General features: G+C 49.6%; 1 protein-coding gene across 9 annotated transcripts in view; it reads left to right on the top strand.

Moving 5' to 3' along the window:
- Nsd2 (nuclear receptor binding SET domain protein 2) overlaps positions 1–15,924 on the top strand; it is an 80,457-nt gene that overhangs the window by 22,469 nt on the left and 42,064 nt on the right. For 8 of the 9 annotated variants that reach the window (XR_007110601.1, XR_007110602.1, XM_047567470.1 and 5 more), the window contains exons 2-6: positions 1,806–2,431; positions 4,724–4,886; positions 9,989–10,155; positions 10,592–11,074; positions 15,739–15,883. Coding sequence is in view for 7 of the 9 variants with exons in the window: in XM_047567470.1 (XP_047423426.1) it covers positions 1,835–2,431; positions 4,724–4,886; positions 9,989–10,155; positions 10,592–11,074; positions 15,739–15,883 (1,555 nt within the window). In the remaining 2 variants the exon portion in view is untranslated. The remainder of the gene's footprint in view (positions 1–1,805; positions 2,432–4,723; positions 4,887–9,988; positions 10,156–10,591; positions 11,075–15,738; positions 15,884–15,924) is intronic. The other variant, XM_047567474.1, reaches the window with a different exon arrangement.

The following is a 15,924-nucleotide window of genomic DNA, read 5'->3' as shown; positions in this document are numbered from 1 at the left end:
TGTTTCTTCAACTGTTTGGTAATTTTGGAGTATATCCCGAATGATATATTGTGGACACTATGGATTCCATCATATTTCTCTTAAAATTGATTTTTGCTTTACTTTTGTCTAGCAGCTAGTGTCCCATTTCATTTCTCTTGGACATGGCTATTTGGAACCTGCCCCTACAGGTGTTGGCCTGGAGCTTGGGCAGAACTTGAGGTTTCCCTCTTTCATTTACAGCAGTCAGAACTGCTTCAGGCTCACCTTAGGCACAAAAGTGAAAGTTGAGAGTTTCTCCCCATCCTCTTTCTTTCAAGATTCAACCTGCATCTTTTTCCTTCCAGCTTTGGTGGTTTTCAGGGATGCAGAGTGGCTTTTTTGTTCTGCCTAGGACTGTGCCTGCAGGATAGTTGATCTGCCTGGTGCTGGAGAGGAGCCTGCTCTGATGGTACCTTGGGGAAGCAGGCATGTGTGTGTTGGTGTTTCGAGGTTGTCCAGTGCACATGCAGCTGAACTGGAGCCTGGGTGTTCCTTCCTGCGTTCTTCAGAGATAGCTCTCTGAAGACATTCCAAGTCAGCTCTGGCCAGGGCTGAGCAGGATGCTGTGCCGGGCTCTCTCTGCCTTGGGCTCTCTCTGCCTTGGCACCATTGACATTCTGGGCAGGTGATTCTGTGTTGGGTGCCATCCTTTGCCTTGTAGGATGTCCAGCAGCACCCTTGACCTCTGCCCAGTATTGTCAATAGCAGGCCTCCGTGGTGACAATTCAGAATGTTCCCTATCAGGGCTAAATGTCCCTGGGGAGCACAGCCATCCCTGCTGAGAACCCCTGCTCTACATACATGGGTGTCTTTGGTCCTTGTGTCTTCAGCTTTCCCCAGTGCCTATTCCTGGTCGCTGCTTCCCTGAGGGATCTCTCTGGAGTCTGATGGTGTGGTCCTGGTTACTGCCTTCCCGGCTGGGGTGGGTGTCTGCCTGTTTCTTTTTCCTAGCACCTTTGCTGGCTGTCTCTTCGACTGTAGCTTCCCAGTGAAGACCCCACTTTGGTGGGTCCAGGAAGCCAGTGGGCCTTCCTAAAACTGCCTTCCTCTGCACGTTGGCCTCTTGTGGCTGGCTTCCTCTGCACGAGGGTTCTCAGGTGGACCCCCAGGTATTAGAGTGGAGTACGGTGCTGCAGTAGTCCTTACTGTAGGCATTCGGTGGGGCCTGGGGGCCCGGCACAGCATCCTGCTCAGCCCTGGCCAGAGCTGACTTGGAGTGTGTGCGTGTTCTTTTGCCCTTTCCCCCCACATTTTTTCTTTCATTGCTCTGGAGCTAATACTGTGTTTTTAGCGCTGTTGTTGTTGTCCAGGTCACCTGGGGATGCTTCAGGTCCTCGCTGACAGGAAGGACTGGGAGGAGCTCTGCCTGTCAGTTTGCTTTGCTCTTCAGCGCTTCCTGGGTGTCCTGCCTGGGCCCAGCGTTTTGCTCCCCTGCGGCACACAGGACTGTGTTGAGGGTGTGTGCTGGGGCAGGTGTAAGCTTCCCATCACGCTGGTTGGTGGTCCTGGCAGCCTGGAGTGTGCTCTCCCGACAGCCTGTGCTGTGCTTTTTGGGAAGGACTCCTGGCATATTTCCTTCCAGTGTTCACATTTTGTGATTTTGTGTCATTTTAGTGATATTAAAATTACCTCCTGCAACTTGTTATTATATAAGACATGAAGTGCCTCAAAAATCCCCCAAACAAAAAACCCCAGCCCCCACAAAACTGTAGAGCTGTTAGCATGCTTGTCCTAGGTTTCAAATATAATGTTGCTTTTTCTCTTCTCTTTTTAAAATATTATAGTAGTCTAAGAACCGAAGCATCTAGGCTGGATGGAATTTAGCATCAAAAAAAGTCCTCTGTCTGTTCAGAAAGTTGTAAAGTGCATAAAGATGAAGCAGGCACCAGAAATCCTTGGCAATACAAACGGGAAGACCCAGAACTGTGAAGTGAACCGCGACTGTTCTGTATTCCTCAGCAAAGCTCAGCTTTCTAACAGCCTGCAGGAGGGAGTCATGCCGAAATTTAATGGCCATGATGCGCTTCCCTTCATTCCAGCTGAGAAGTTGAAAGATCTTACTTCCCGTGTGTTTAATGGAGAGCCTGGTGCACATGATGCCAAATTGTGTTTTGAGTCCCAGGAAGTAAAAGGAATGGGGACGCCACCCAACACTACCCCTGTCAAAAATGGCTCTCCTGAAATTAAGCTGAAAATCACTAAGACATACATGAATGGGAAGCCTCTCTTTGAATCTTCCATTTGTGGTGACAGTGCTGCTGATGTGTCCCAGTCAGAAGAAAATGGACAAAAATCTGAGAACAAGGCGAGGAGGAACAGGAAAAGGAGCATAAAATATGACTCCTTGCTGGAGCAGGGCCTTGTGGAAGCAGCTCTGGTGTCCAAGATCTCAAGTCCTGCAGAGAAAAAGGTATTTGTGAGGGATTCCGTCGGGGCATGTGTCACGGCAGGCAGAGGTGGTGGGGGATGGGCCTGGTGTGGCAGATGCTGTCTGTCTTCTCACCTTGGCCACATGCAGCTGATGCCCATTGGGCTTTGGGCTCCGGTGTAGCTCCCGAGTTGCCACTGGAGGTCCACAGTCAGCTGCTGTACCGGTGGAGAGGCCTGGAAAACTTAGGTATTCAGGAGCAGAGAGGCTACAAAGGCCAAGGCAGTTCTGATCCAGGTTTGCTAGTCCCAGGCACTCTGGGCCGACTGCTTAGTAGAGGGTAGCCCTGGTCTGCAGCACCCGATGAGTGGGGGCAGCACTGGACCAGGCTGGGATGCTCCAATTAGCCTTCCCACATGCCCCACCGTCCACTTGGTGGGTCTCAGCCAGGGTCCAGCAGGTGGAGGGGCTGTTCTTGATTTCTGGTGCCCCGCCCAGCTCTTTGGACATGAATGAGTGGGGTTCATTCACCAGAGGTTGGGAGGAGAACCTGGCTTTAGGTGGAAGGACTCGTGGCTCTGTTGTATTCTTCCAGGTGGCTTGTCACCATGTCCTAGAGTGACATATACAGGGTGGCCTGGACACTTCAGGGAGGATGGGCCATTAAAACAGCCAAGGACTGTGGCCTTGGCAGAAGGAAGTGAGTGCCAGGCAGCCTGCTCTCTGGGGCTGGCGGCCAGGAGGGCCTGGGGGCCTGTGGGCCTTCAGGTGTGGCTCCAGGTCCATGGGGGAACTGACTGGTGTGAGCTGGTGTTGTCACCAAGCCTGGGGTGTTTTGTTTAAAATTACAGTTGTGGAGTTTTGTTTAGGATTTCCACAGATTGGAGGAGGAATGATTGAACTTTTCCTGGGAATTATTTAAACTCAACGAAGACCTTCGAGGGTTTAAAAACAATGGCTTTTGAGTGCTTAGGAACAGTTTTGGCTTTGGCTAATATAATTTCAACTGCAGGTTTTTTTTTTTTTTTTTTTTTTTGTAGTAGCACTGGGGCTCTAACTTGGAACCTCACACATGCAAATTAAGCCCTCTGCTACTGAGCCACATCCCTAACCCCAAACACAACTTTTAGAGAGTTCCTTTTGTGACTGATAGGATGAGTTTTGGAAGTGCTCACTGCTGTGGTAAAACTTAAGCTTTCCAGGGCAGGAAGCCTGTGAAAGTTGTTAGATCTGGCTTCGCCACTTGATTCTGTTGAAACTCAGGGGAATGCCTTGAAATTTGACTGTCTGCAGGATGGGGTGAACCTGGTTGCTGGAACCTCTGAGTGTTCTCATCTTTTGTAAGTGTATGTTGTGGCAGCGCTGTGCTAGAGCTCACTGCCAGGCTCACAAGATTTCATAGCTGTTATCTTCCATTCACAGATGAGGAAACAGACCCCAAACTGATCATCCCTTTGCCTGAGCATGTAGTACTCTTGAGAGGGAATTGGGCTGGTCATGGGAGGCTGGGCCACACTGACTGTGCTTGCTCCCACTGGGGAGCAGAGCCCAAAGTGACTTGGGGCAGAGTTGCCTTGCAGAGGAGGATAACAAGTTGAACCTCGGAACACAACCATCTGCCACATGCATTGGCACAAGCCTGTGATCCCAGTGACTTGAGAGTCTCAGGCAGGAGATTGCAAGTTGGAGGCTAGCCTCTGCAACTTAGTGAGACCCTGTCTTAAAGTAGAAAATAAAAACTTGGGGCTGTAGCTCAGTGGTAAAGTATCCCTGGGCTCAATTCCCAGTACTGCCCCAAACCCAGAAAATAAAAACAGGAACAAAAAAATCCTTGCCCGTGTTCCAGAGATGGGGAAACTGAGACTCAGCACTGGGAGCAAGAGTGGTGGGCTGGGGCCTGGGTCTCCATACTGTGTGCTTTTGAGGACTGACCATCTTTAGACACATGGATTTGAAATTCTGTGACTAGAGCCCTGCTGAGGACCACCCCCTGGCCAGGGAAATAGATCTTCATACTGTTGAGTGCCCACTGTGCGCCAGACACTGTGCCACCCTTCAGATGAGGGGAGAGTCATACAATTGCCGTGGCCTGAAACAGCAAGGCCCCCCCTCCTTTGGGGGCCATGTGTGTATGATCTTCGTTTTTTGCAGTGCCAGGATGGAACCCAGCCTGGTACATAGCAGGCCAAATCTCTATTGCTGAGCTGTCCCTGGCCCTCCACGTGTGTTTTAAACCTACAGTCGGATTAATCCTTGGTCTTCCACAGTTACAAGGCTGGATGGAGGGGTGGTAATTGGGTGTGTTAATATTTTTCTTTTGTTATTCACCTTCAGATTCCAGTTAAGAAAGAACCCTGTCCAACCACAGGCAGAGACAAAGACCAGCTGTTGAAGTATAACGTGGGTGACTTGGTGTGGTCCAAAGTGTCGGGCTACCCCTGGTGGCCCTGCATGGTTTCTGCTGACCCACTCCTGCACCACTACACCAAGCTCAAAGGTACGGCACTCCCTCCTACACCCTTTTCCTTCTCTCCAGTTCTTGCCTGCACTTCCTGCAACAGGTCTACCGGAGTTGGTTTTTACAGCATTTGCTGAGATTAGAAATGGATGCAGGTGTGATGTGCTGCAGCTCTTTCCTGTACCCTTCATTTGACCAATTAGGGTCAAAGGAAGGAGGGTCTTTGCTTTGAATGACTTTCAAGCTTTTTAACAAATTTATTACGTAGAGTGATTATTTTTTTCCAGCATGATTTGCAAAATTGTTTTTTATACTAAATTTGAGTTTTGAAAGCACCCAGGTTAATCAGGCCTGTGGAAAGAGGGAAAACCGATAGAAATGATCACTTTATATAAATTGGTGCTAGGGACAGCTGAGGAACATTTATAGAGTGTAATATGTTATCAGTATACAGCAAATACCTAAATAATTGGATTGCCCATAAATATGTTTTGGAGGAAATATAAACAAAAAGTCATGTGGAGCTGGGGTTGTAGCTCAGTGCTTGAGTGCTTGCTTAGCACATGTGAGGCACTGGGTTTGAACCTCAGCACCACATAAAAATAAATAAATGAATGAAATAAAGGTATTGTGTCCATCTACAACTAAAAAAAATGTGTGGGGGTGCTAGGGATGTAACTCAGTGGTAGCATGTCTGCCTACCATGTGTGAGGCCCTGAGTTCAATCCCCAGGACCATATAAAGATAAAAAATAAAGGTATTGTGTCCGTCTATAACTGGGAAAACAAACAAACAAAAAAAAAAGGTTAGATGGTGGTTAGATTCTTCTAGATAGTTCTTCTAGAGGGAAATTTTAGTTTGGTTTGAAGAAGATGAGGTGTGGTGAGTACAGAAAGTTGGGCTGAGCATGCTGGTGTCCCTTGACCTCTGCATCCTTCAGAATGTGGGCAGCCAGAGCATGGCTGGGCCAGGCCCATCAGTCAGCCTTGCACGGAGCCTCAGTGGCACATTGAATGTCCCCCCTGCTCTCAGCAGCCTGAGCTCTCCAGGAGTGGTGATACTGCTCCCACTTGGGTCTGGGTCCTCATGCTGCTACCAGCACAGCAGTCTGGAGGGTCAGCTGGCCCTGGGTACAGGTGGCTCTTGGGGAGTGAGATATGATGGTGCCTCCTGGCAAGGGTAGCCAAGAAGGGGTCGGGTTCAGGATGGAGAGGACCCGAGTGTGCCACCTGTGCCGCACTCTGGCCTCCTGTCCTGTGGGACTCTGGTGCAGGTATGCTCCATAGGACATGGGCAGGAGGAGTCTCTAAGCTGACTTCATCTCCTGGGGGGTCTTTGGAATCCTGGCTTTGCTGGAATGAAAGGAATCCTCCCCAAGGGGCTGCAAGAATCCCAGGGTGTACCTCAGGGCGCCTGGACCTTGGGTGTTAGAGGACTTGCTGGTCGGTGGGATCTAGACCTTTGTGCAGTGTGTCCAACCCTGGTGCAGGCATATGTGCATGTGTGAAGGCTTGTCCCTTCTCTGCTCTCTAAAACTGAGTGTGGACCCTACACAGAAATCTGCTGACTTCCATATCATTTGTCTGCATAGCACCAGTGTCTGGGAATTTTTGCTTGTTCATACAAAGCTGTTTAAATAAAGTTTCTCCCTGGGACAGTGAGTGGATATGCCATTTTCTGTGGGTAGTTCTGTCAGTGTCTGTGTTATATGCTTTGGGGTTGAACTGGGAAACTCAGGCATGGAGTTCTGCTCTTGTTCTTGTGACTTTTTGTGGGCCGTTCTTGATGTTGTAGACATCAGTCTTTATCAGCATCTTCAAGGCTTCTCTTCGTCCCGAGACAGCTTTGTCCCTTGTGGGGTCCTGTCTGTGTGCAGGAATGGCTGTTGTCAGTTCCACAGGCTCCTCGGAATCTGGAGAAAGAGAACTGTCTCAGCCACGGGGCCACCTGCAGTCTAATGGGCTGTGATGGGGACATAGGAGTGCAGTGCACAGTCAGGCACCAGGACCGTTCAAGGAGCCAGAGGGGGTCAGCGGCAACCACTCTCTTGTAGACTGGGATCTGTGGATGCCAGAGATTGGCAACAAAGGAAGGGTTACTAACCTGTGTCCCTGGGACAACTGGTGAATTTTGTGATAAAATAGAACAATAAGATAATCACCTCTCAACTTGAACCAAAATGAAATTCAGGTAGATTAAAGATATTCAAAAAAAGAGGAGAAAATTGGGTGATGTTATCAAATTTCTAGATAGGAAAGAACTTAAAAAAAAGTTTCATTTCTTTATTTTACACCTTGGGGCCAGATTGTGGTGATCTTCTGCTTTTGCCCACAACATGTCAGGATCATTTTTCTGGGTCATTAACTATTTATAAAATGATTTAAATTCATATTATTTTATTGTATGTACTGTAAAAGATTATCATATAACTGCCACACATATCTCATGTCTGTCTATATTCATTTTCATTAATAGGGAAAATATTTTTAAAGTATTAAAGTAATGGAAGAAGTCCCAATTCCCTTGATATTCTTGAATTTTAGGCATTTTCAAATTACTTTGCACACTTAGAAACAAATCAGATGGTACTGAAAGCGGTAGAATGCTTGCCTAGCATGCATTTTGATCCTTATCTCACACACACACGCACACACACCCTCTTGATATTAAAATACTGTAAGTAAAAACTAAAGGTAGCCAGATGTGGTAATGCACACCTGTGATCCTGGTGGCTTGGTAGGCCGAGGCAGGAAGATTGTGAGTTCAAAGCCAGCCTCAGCAACTTAGTGAGGACCTTTCTCAAAATAAAAACATGAAAAGGACTGATGTGGCTTAGTACTTAAGCACCCCTGGGTTTAATCCCTGGTACCCCAAAACCTAAAAGGTATCCTAAAAAATTGTGCTGAGATTAATAGTGAAAAATCATCCTTTCTCTTTCTCCTTTTCCCTTTTTCCCCAAAGGTAATTATTTTTAACTCATTAAACTCTATTTTCTTATGGTTTCAACTGCTAGTTTTTATTACTTAGATATTTTCTGTTGACTTTTTATCATGAAAAATTAAGATTGATTCTTCACCCATTTTCTATTTTTCCCCTTTTTCTCCATATGACTCAGGTGCTTTTTTATTTCATTAAAAGAATTGTTTACATAACTTGGATTATATAAATGCCATTTGATGAAAAGTTGTGTTCTGTAGTTGCAATCTCTTTCTTGGACAACATTTTGTTTTTCCTGGATTTAGTTATTGCCTTCTTAAAAAAACACGTACTTTTGCTGTCGAGATAGCCATGATTTTTTCAAATATTTATCTCTATGTCTTTAAGACTCATACTTATTATATGGGTAGTTTCTCCTATTTATGTATTTATGTAGTTATTTTCCTTCTCAAATGAACAGCAGTGAGAATTCGTTTCTGAGCCCCTCTTTTCTGTCCTTGGGCTTGTCTTTGAACCCTTGTACTTGTGACCCGGACTCTGTGTGGAGGTGTCCCTGTCTTTCTTCCATGGGGCTCTGAGAACCCTTCTCTTGCCTGCTGTGCTCTTGCCTTGCTGCAAGGGCCTCCCTTTCCTGAGCGGCTTGCGGTGCTGTCGCTCCTCCGTGCTCTTCCTTGGTTGGGGCCTCTTGTTTGTCTGTTCTGTGGTGCTGGGATCCAGCCAGCATGTGCTTTGGGCATGCCAGGCAAGCACTCCCCCTCACTGAGGCACAACCCCAGCCCCCTGGAGTACATTCTTGGCATCCTCCGAGTGTATGGTTGGTACATTTGAGTCCCTGCAGTTCAGAGGAAGCTAATTTTCTGTCCTCACTCTTCATTATGATTTAGCTAGATATGGAATTTTACATTAAGAATAATTCCCCGGGGCTGGGGAGATAGCTCAGTTGGTAGAGTGCTTGCCTTGCAAGCACAAGGCCCTGGGTTCAATCCTCAGCACCACAAAAAAAAAAAAAAAAAAAAAAAAAAAAAAGAATAATTCCCCTCAGAATGTTGAAGGTTTTACTCCATTTTCTTCTAGAATGCAGAGTTTTGGGCCAACACCCCTCCCCCCTGGGTATTAGGGATTGAATCCAGGGTGCTCTACCACTGAACTGTATCTCAGCCCTTTTTATTTTGAGACAAGGTCTTGCTGTTGCTGAGGCTGGCCTCAAACTTGTGATCCTCCTGCTTCAGCCTCCTTAATTAATAGGATGACTGGCTTTTCTGGGAGATGGCTTGTCTACCCAGCCTTCTTGATGAATTATATTTTTGTCGTTGACTGTTTCCCTTTCTGTGTCTCATTTTATAGCAAACCAGGGCATTTCTCTGGGTGTATTTTCTGTCTTGCCCTGTGTCTGTGGCCCTATGGAAGCTGCCCAGGACTTCTGTGTGTTTGACTTCCTTGATGTGGAGGTGTCCCTGGTCCTGAGTGCTCTTGGTGGGGCCTTGTCAGAATACAGTATGTTGAGCACTGCCTGCAGCCCTGAGTGGGAGACTCTGGTTTCTGGCCTGGCAATAGTTACTCAGTGGGAGTGTCTAAGGAATCATGCAGAGATTTTCCTGGGTGCTTTTGTTCCCCAGGAACTCTCCTTTGGTTTCCTGTGGCCAACACAGTGCACAAGGGGATGGGGATGGGAGACCATCTTCCCTCCCTTCGTCAGCCCAGAGACCTGCCCTTCTGCTGGCTTAACTGCTCTAGCTCTCTCTCCACCTCAGCAGCATCTGGCCCCCTGCTCACCCTGGCTCCCGGCTGTGTTGGCTTCTTTCTGTAGGTGAGAGCGACCACCTGGATGTCCGAGGGTGCAGCTTTGCTGTGGTTGCAGTGTTCTCAGAGGCCGTGTGCCTTCCCCACGCACTGCAAGCAAGGGCTGGCCAGCTGGCAGGAGGAGTGGATCTGGACCCAGCCCTGGACGCCAGGCCACTGCCCCTGCTGTGCTCTGCCCTCTGAGGCTTCATCTGCCTGGCATCTCCTTCAGGCCTTGAGAGGAGTGGATGCACTCCTGCGCCTTCTTCCCCAGCGGTCCTTGTTGGAGCATGGTGGGCATGGGAGGCCAGGGCTCACTCTGCAGCCAGTGGGCTCTAGTGAACAGCTTTAGAGTGACATTGTGCTTGCTTGGTTTCATCCCAAGTTTTAACATTCATGTTCTAATGTGTCGTTTTAAAAATCAGGTCAGAAAAAGAGTGCACGCCAGTATCACGTACAGTTCTTTGGTGATGCCCCAGAGAGAGCTTGGATATTTGAGAAGAGCCTTGTAGCTTTTGAAGGAGAAGGACAGTTTGAAAAATTATGCCAGGAAAGTGCCAAGCTGGCACCCACGAAGGCTGAGAAAACCAAGGTGATAGATGTTTCTTTCATGTACTTTCAGTCCACATTTTGTCATCTGAGGTGTTTGATTTGAACTTAAATTGCTTCTTAAGTTGTCATCACTCATTCTGCCCACATATACTGTAAAATTTGGCAAGTGCCAAATTTTGAGACAACTTATTTTTCCTTTACCCATTTGATAATTCCCAGAAATAATTTGTTTTATACTTTTTATTACCCTTTATGTATATATAGATTACATTAGTTAATGCAATTGGAATTGATTTCTAGTTTAAAGCAACAATAGTTATGTGCTTAGTTCTATCTAAAAACTCTCTAAGTTAATTGTTAACCTAAGTTTAGTTATAGTTTCTGATTTCTAAATATCTGAATTGTAAGTGTCTTTTAAAGTAAGTTAAGTTATGTTTCTGTAAAAAACTTTTGACACCTTCTGCTTCTCTTTCTAGCTGTTGAAGCCTATTTCAGGGAAACTGAGGGCCCAGTGGGAAATGGGCATCGTCCAAGCAGAAGAAGCTGCAGGCATGTCAGTAGAAGAGCGGAAAGCCAAATTCACCTTCCTCTACGTGGGGGACCAGCTTCACCTCAACCCTCAGGTGGCTAAGGAGGCTGGCCTTGCTGTGCAGACCTCTGGAGAAATGGCAGAGGCCACAGGGGGTGGTGAGGAAGCTGCTGCAGACCCCGGGCCCATGAAGGAAGAGGGTGGGCCCATGAAGAGAAGGCGGAGAGTCAAACGGCCCAGCTCTGTGGAGCACCATGAGAGTGGCCCTGGCACAGAGAGGAGTTCTCCTCAAAAGATGGCAGAGGTGGACCCCAAAAGAGGAATGGGCTCTCCTCCTGGGAGAAAGAAAACCACACCCTCCACTCCGAGGAGCAGGAAGGGAGATGCAGCTGCCCAGTTTTTGGTCTTCTGTCAAAAGCACAGGGATGAGGTCAGTACTCAGATGGGTTCTGAGTTGTACTTCAGACCAGAGTGTCCAAATTGAGGGACACTTCTGTGCGTGGTTGGCCTTTTCTTGGCTATTGGGGAGCAGCCATTTTGACCCCTTGGTGGCCAGGACCCTGCCTTTGCCCCTGGGTTGCTGCCCGTGTTCCACTCGGGGAGTGGGCTTCCCTGGGCCACCCTCTGCCTCGGCATTCAACTCCAGGTGAGCCTGTGCTGTGGATGGCTGTTCTGAGGCTCTGGCATGACCCTGCTCATCTGTGACGCGCACCTCTCCTCAGGCATCAGTACGTTGAGGATTCATCCCTTGATATTTAAAGGACAGCAGTGGGTCATGAGTGGAGCATCTGCCAACGTGCTTGGTTGTTCTAGTAAGACACAGGACCTTTGACTCCTCAGCTGAGGAGCTGAGGCTCCCAGTCTGGTGGTGCGGTCATGTGGAGTGCGTGGGCTCTAGTCTGGAACTGAACGCCTGCTATTGTAGTGCTCTTTGTGACTTCACTTTCTTGGGGGCTTTCCGTTCTGCACTCCACACCCACCTGGTGCCTGAGATGACAGCGAGAGGCAGGTTCTCTCCCAGGCACTGTCCCTGGGCATGTGGTCCATGCCTGCTCCATATCAGGTGGCTCGGCACAGGGCGGGGTCACGAGTAGCTTAAGGAACATGTAAGTGACGTCTTGTGTCCTGCCCAGCGTGGGCTCTCCAGTGGAAGCCCCCAGCAGCACCCCTCTGGAGGGGCTGGGCTCTTCTCAGGAGCGAAAGCCTGACTGGGCGAGGCCAGGGACTCCGTCGCTGTGGTTCTCTGCTGCAGGTCCATCGACCATCTCCCCAATGGCGAAGAGGCATTCGATGGAAGTCAGCTTTTTGACTAAAAAGAAGGGGAAGGGCACTCTCTAAGTCTGTTGGAGGGTCAGACGCCCTCTGCTGGGTCCTCCTGATGGCACTTCAGGAGCCCCTCTAACAGTACCCAGTGGAGCTGCTCGCTCTTCCCCACATACTAGGAGCTGCACCACGTCAGTGCACCAGGCAGGAGGGTGGCAGGAAGGCAGGTTGTGAGGGAAGGAGCGCAGTCCTGGCTTCTGAGTTCCCCATGGGAGGTACAGGAAGTCCTTAAGGTTGGTAGGAGTTCACGGAGGCTGTGGCTATGTGGTCACTGCCCGAGTGCAGCGATAGAGAGTAAATGTGGTGTTTAAAAAGAGGAGACAGGATGTGAGTCCTGAGGAACAGGTGTGGAGTGGCTGTGTGGCTTGGAGAAACTGCTGGGCAGCTCAGGACTCTGCAGTTGTCGACTCCCTCTCAAGATCTACAGATCAGTACTGCACAGTGAACGTACAGTGTGAGCGGATGCTGACATGGCCAGAGGGCTTGCTGACTAGATGGGAAGTTCTGTTGTGAAGATGGTGACACTGATGCTGGGGACACCATGCAGAACAGGGCCCAGGAAAAGACTCCTGAGTGGTGGAAGTGCATGGGAAAGAGCTACAGGCCAGCAGGGTGGGATGGCCGCTCTAGACACAGCTCTGGGACCCTGGGCAACTTAAAAAATCCAGCTGACCTGGGGAGAAGGGAGGGAGCTCTTGAGTAGATTGGCCAGTGCTGACAAGTTGGGGTGTGAACATCAGCAGGTGGCCTTTGGGGTGGGGTGGGGGCGGGGGCTGCAGGAGGCATGTGCTGTGGGAAGAACAGCTGTCCTCTGGTACAAGCGAGAGCGAGCGTCTTCAGTCACCTGTGGCCTGGGGCCCTTTGGTTCTCCATGCTTTTGTAGCATGTCTGCATCAGTCTAGTCGTGAAGCAGAGGTAGCCACTGCTGTGTGCTTGCCACCTGTCACTGTGCAGACTTGCACCCAGTGCTTAGGGTCACCTCCATGGTTTGCCTCATCCTGTCTTGTGGCTGACTGCTCTGAGCCCACAGGTGAAAGCCAGTCTCCTTCAGTAGTGGCAGTGCAGGCAGGAAGCAAAATTGGACCTGGCCCTGACTGCACACCTGCGTGTGTGATCTTGAACCACAGGGGCGCCTTGATTTATCATGGGTCTTGGCCTGATGAACCATGCCCAGTTGAAAATACCATACGTGGGGATGTGCTGAGTGCTCCTGACCTGCCCAGCAGGCCGCTCTGCCTCAGGGTGTTGGTGTTGGTGTTGGGTTTTTGCCATCGCAGAACTGGCCAGCATGGTGAGAAAGGGCTGTGTGGCATGTTGCCAGCATGGAAATCATTAAAATCCAAAATTCACGGCATGATTTCTGCTGAACATGTATTACCTTGACACCATGGAAACTGGAAAGATCCTGCTCCCAGTCTTTCTAGGTGCGGCCTTGTTATGTGGACTTGAACGCGTGGCCATTGCTTTATCATCCCAGGCTGCTGACAGACGCTTTCCATGTCCCCCTGCAGCATCTCATCTGGAGAAAGGTGAAGAGCAAAGAGCTAGTGAGTGCCCTGGTGCAGGGAGGGTGCTGTTGCCATTTTCCTATGGTCCCTGGCACAGAGCTCTGTAAACACCTCTACAACCTCGTGTGGGTGCAGGGGAGCCCAGCGGAGAGGGCTGGAGGGAGCAAGGAGCCTGCAGGAGGTTAGGTGAGAGATAAAAGTGTAAGAGAAGCAGCATGGAGTCTTGCTGGACTTTGAAGTCCTGGTGGAGCTGTGGGGGCTTTACCCTGGGAGTGGATTGGGGCTCTGGCCTCTTTGGGTCGGGAGTGTCAGGAGTGGATGGACAGGATTGAGAACAGGGAGACTGGTTGCTGAAATTAAGATCTGCACACAAGGTGGTCTGGATGGAACTGGATGGATAAAGAATGTTGAGGGGTGCAGGATGAGAAGCAGGAGGAAGCTGGCCTGTGGGGAAGGCCAGGGTCTTGTTTAGTGAGGCTGCTGGGAGCACTGTCATGATCCATGCTGTCACCCCTGCCCAGCGGGGTGAGTGGCCGAGGAGGGCACCGTTGACCACACGGACTGAACCTCTGCACAGAAGCCTTCACTGGAGGAAGGGCTGAGATCTTGGTGCCTGCAGAGCTGGGAGGGGTGAGCTCATGCAGTGGGTGAGGCTGCAGGCAGAGGGACAAAGAGCTGTGCCTGGCCAAGGGGAAGGCACCCAAGTCAAGCAGCAGATTGGTGTGAGTGGGACTGGGAATGCCCAGGCAGGGGTAGGAAGAGAACCCTTGTGGCTCTTTGGAGCCAGAACCAGACTTGAAACTGCAGAAAGTGTCCTTGAGGTGGGAGGTTGCAAGCTGTCAGTCTGGATGTGTCTGCAGGTTGCTACTCACCTTCATTTGGAAAGGTGATATGGGGAGGTGGTGGGGCTGTCCTTGTCCAGCCAGTAGGGTGCAGCAGGGCAGAGGTAGAGGGGGAGTGAGCACATGACCTACCCAGGAAGCGGGAGGGCCAATGGTGGAGGGCACTGGTTTGGGTTCGGAGACAGGTACTGGTGTTGACTGGCAGGTGGTAGATCCGGGTGGTAATGGCAGCCAGCTGGCATTCATGCTCTGAATGCACATGCCACCCGCATTCCATATGGTGGACATGAGCACCACACCTTCACTTGCCTACGTTCAGAAAAGCCCAGTGCAGCAGTCAGCATTGGATCCCTGTCTGGTTCCAGAAGTGCTGGTAGGGCTCTGCTGGTCAAAAAGTGTCTTGCCTGGGCCCTGTCTCTGTCTCTGTCTCGATGGTGTTGCCGTGTGCAAACAGCCCTGGGCAGGACAGCAGCGCCAGCTTGTGGCCAAGTCCCCTGAAGCTTTGTTTGTGGACACTGATCTTTGAGTTTTCTGTAATTTTTGCATGTCATGAAATACTCTTCTGACTTTTTTTCAACTTCTAAAAAGTAAAAACAATGATTCTTAGCTCCTGGGTCTTTCTGAAACAGGCAGTGAGCCAGAGTGGGCTGCAGCTCTGAGTGTGCTGGCCCTTGGACCCTGCCCTCTGTTGGTGCTTCTCTATCTTGATACCCATCAGAAACAATGCAGACGCCAGCCCACTGAGCTGCACTGGTATGGTGGGACCAGAATACCATCGATGTTAAACTCCTGATGCTGTTGCCATGTGTGCAGCCAGAATCACTGTGCACACCAAACACCTGGAGACCTTGGGAAAACACAGACTCCTGGCCAGTAGGTCTGGGACGAGCCTGGGAGTCTGCATTGCTAGCCAGCTCCTGGGGTGCTGTTGCTGAGTGGCTGGAGGGACAAGGAGGTCCCATCATGGTCTTGAAGCACTGGGGCAGGAACCGGGACTCCCTCCTTGCTGGACCGCTTTTCCTACTCTGGGGCAAGTACTGGAAGATGGAGTGTGGGTGCTCTGGCCCCTGAGTAAGCCTGACCAGGGCCTCACTGTAGGCGTGGGGGCAGCGCTTCCATGAACCTTGCTCAACTACTGACTTCAGGGGGCGCCTAGAAAACTGACTTAAAATCATTTATTGATTTTGGAAAAGTAATGTTTTCTCTTTTTACCATTCATCAGTATTTTCATTTTTGAGTTTTCAGTGAATCACTGTATCATCAGTTAAGTGTTATTTTTCTTTGAGGTTTTTCTGAGAATTAGCTCCATGATGTGGGAATAACAATGCCACATGCTAAGTTGGAAAGAACCATGTATTTGATTAGTGCAGAGCATGAATGAGTTTGTTCAGGCGGCTTCTGCTTCCTCTGCATGTTCACAGGTTGTTGCTGAGCATCCGGATGCCTCAGGCGAGGAGATTGAAGAACTGCTAGGCTCCCAGTGGAACATGCTCAATGAAAAACAGAAGGCACGCTATAACACCAAGTTTGCCCTGGTGACCTCCACCCAGGCTGAAGATGACTCTGGTAAATGTTCAGCTCGTCTGTGAGGCCAGCTGCCTGAGCCC

The sequence above is a fragment of the Sciurus carolinensis genome, chromosome 10 (assembly GCF_902686445.1).
Source record: "Sciurus carolinensis chromosome 10, mSciCar1.2, whole genome shotgun sequence".
NCBI classification, from domain to species: domain Eukaryota; kingdom Metazoa; phylum Chordata; class Mammalia; order Rodentia; family Sciuridae; genus Sciurus; species Sciurus carolinensis.
The sequence above is the reverse complement of the archived record's forward strand: the minus strand, read 5'-3'. Positions and strand labels throughout refer to the sequence as shown.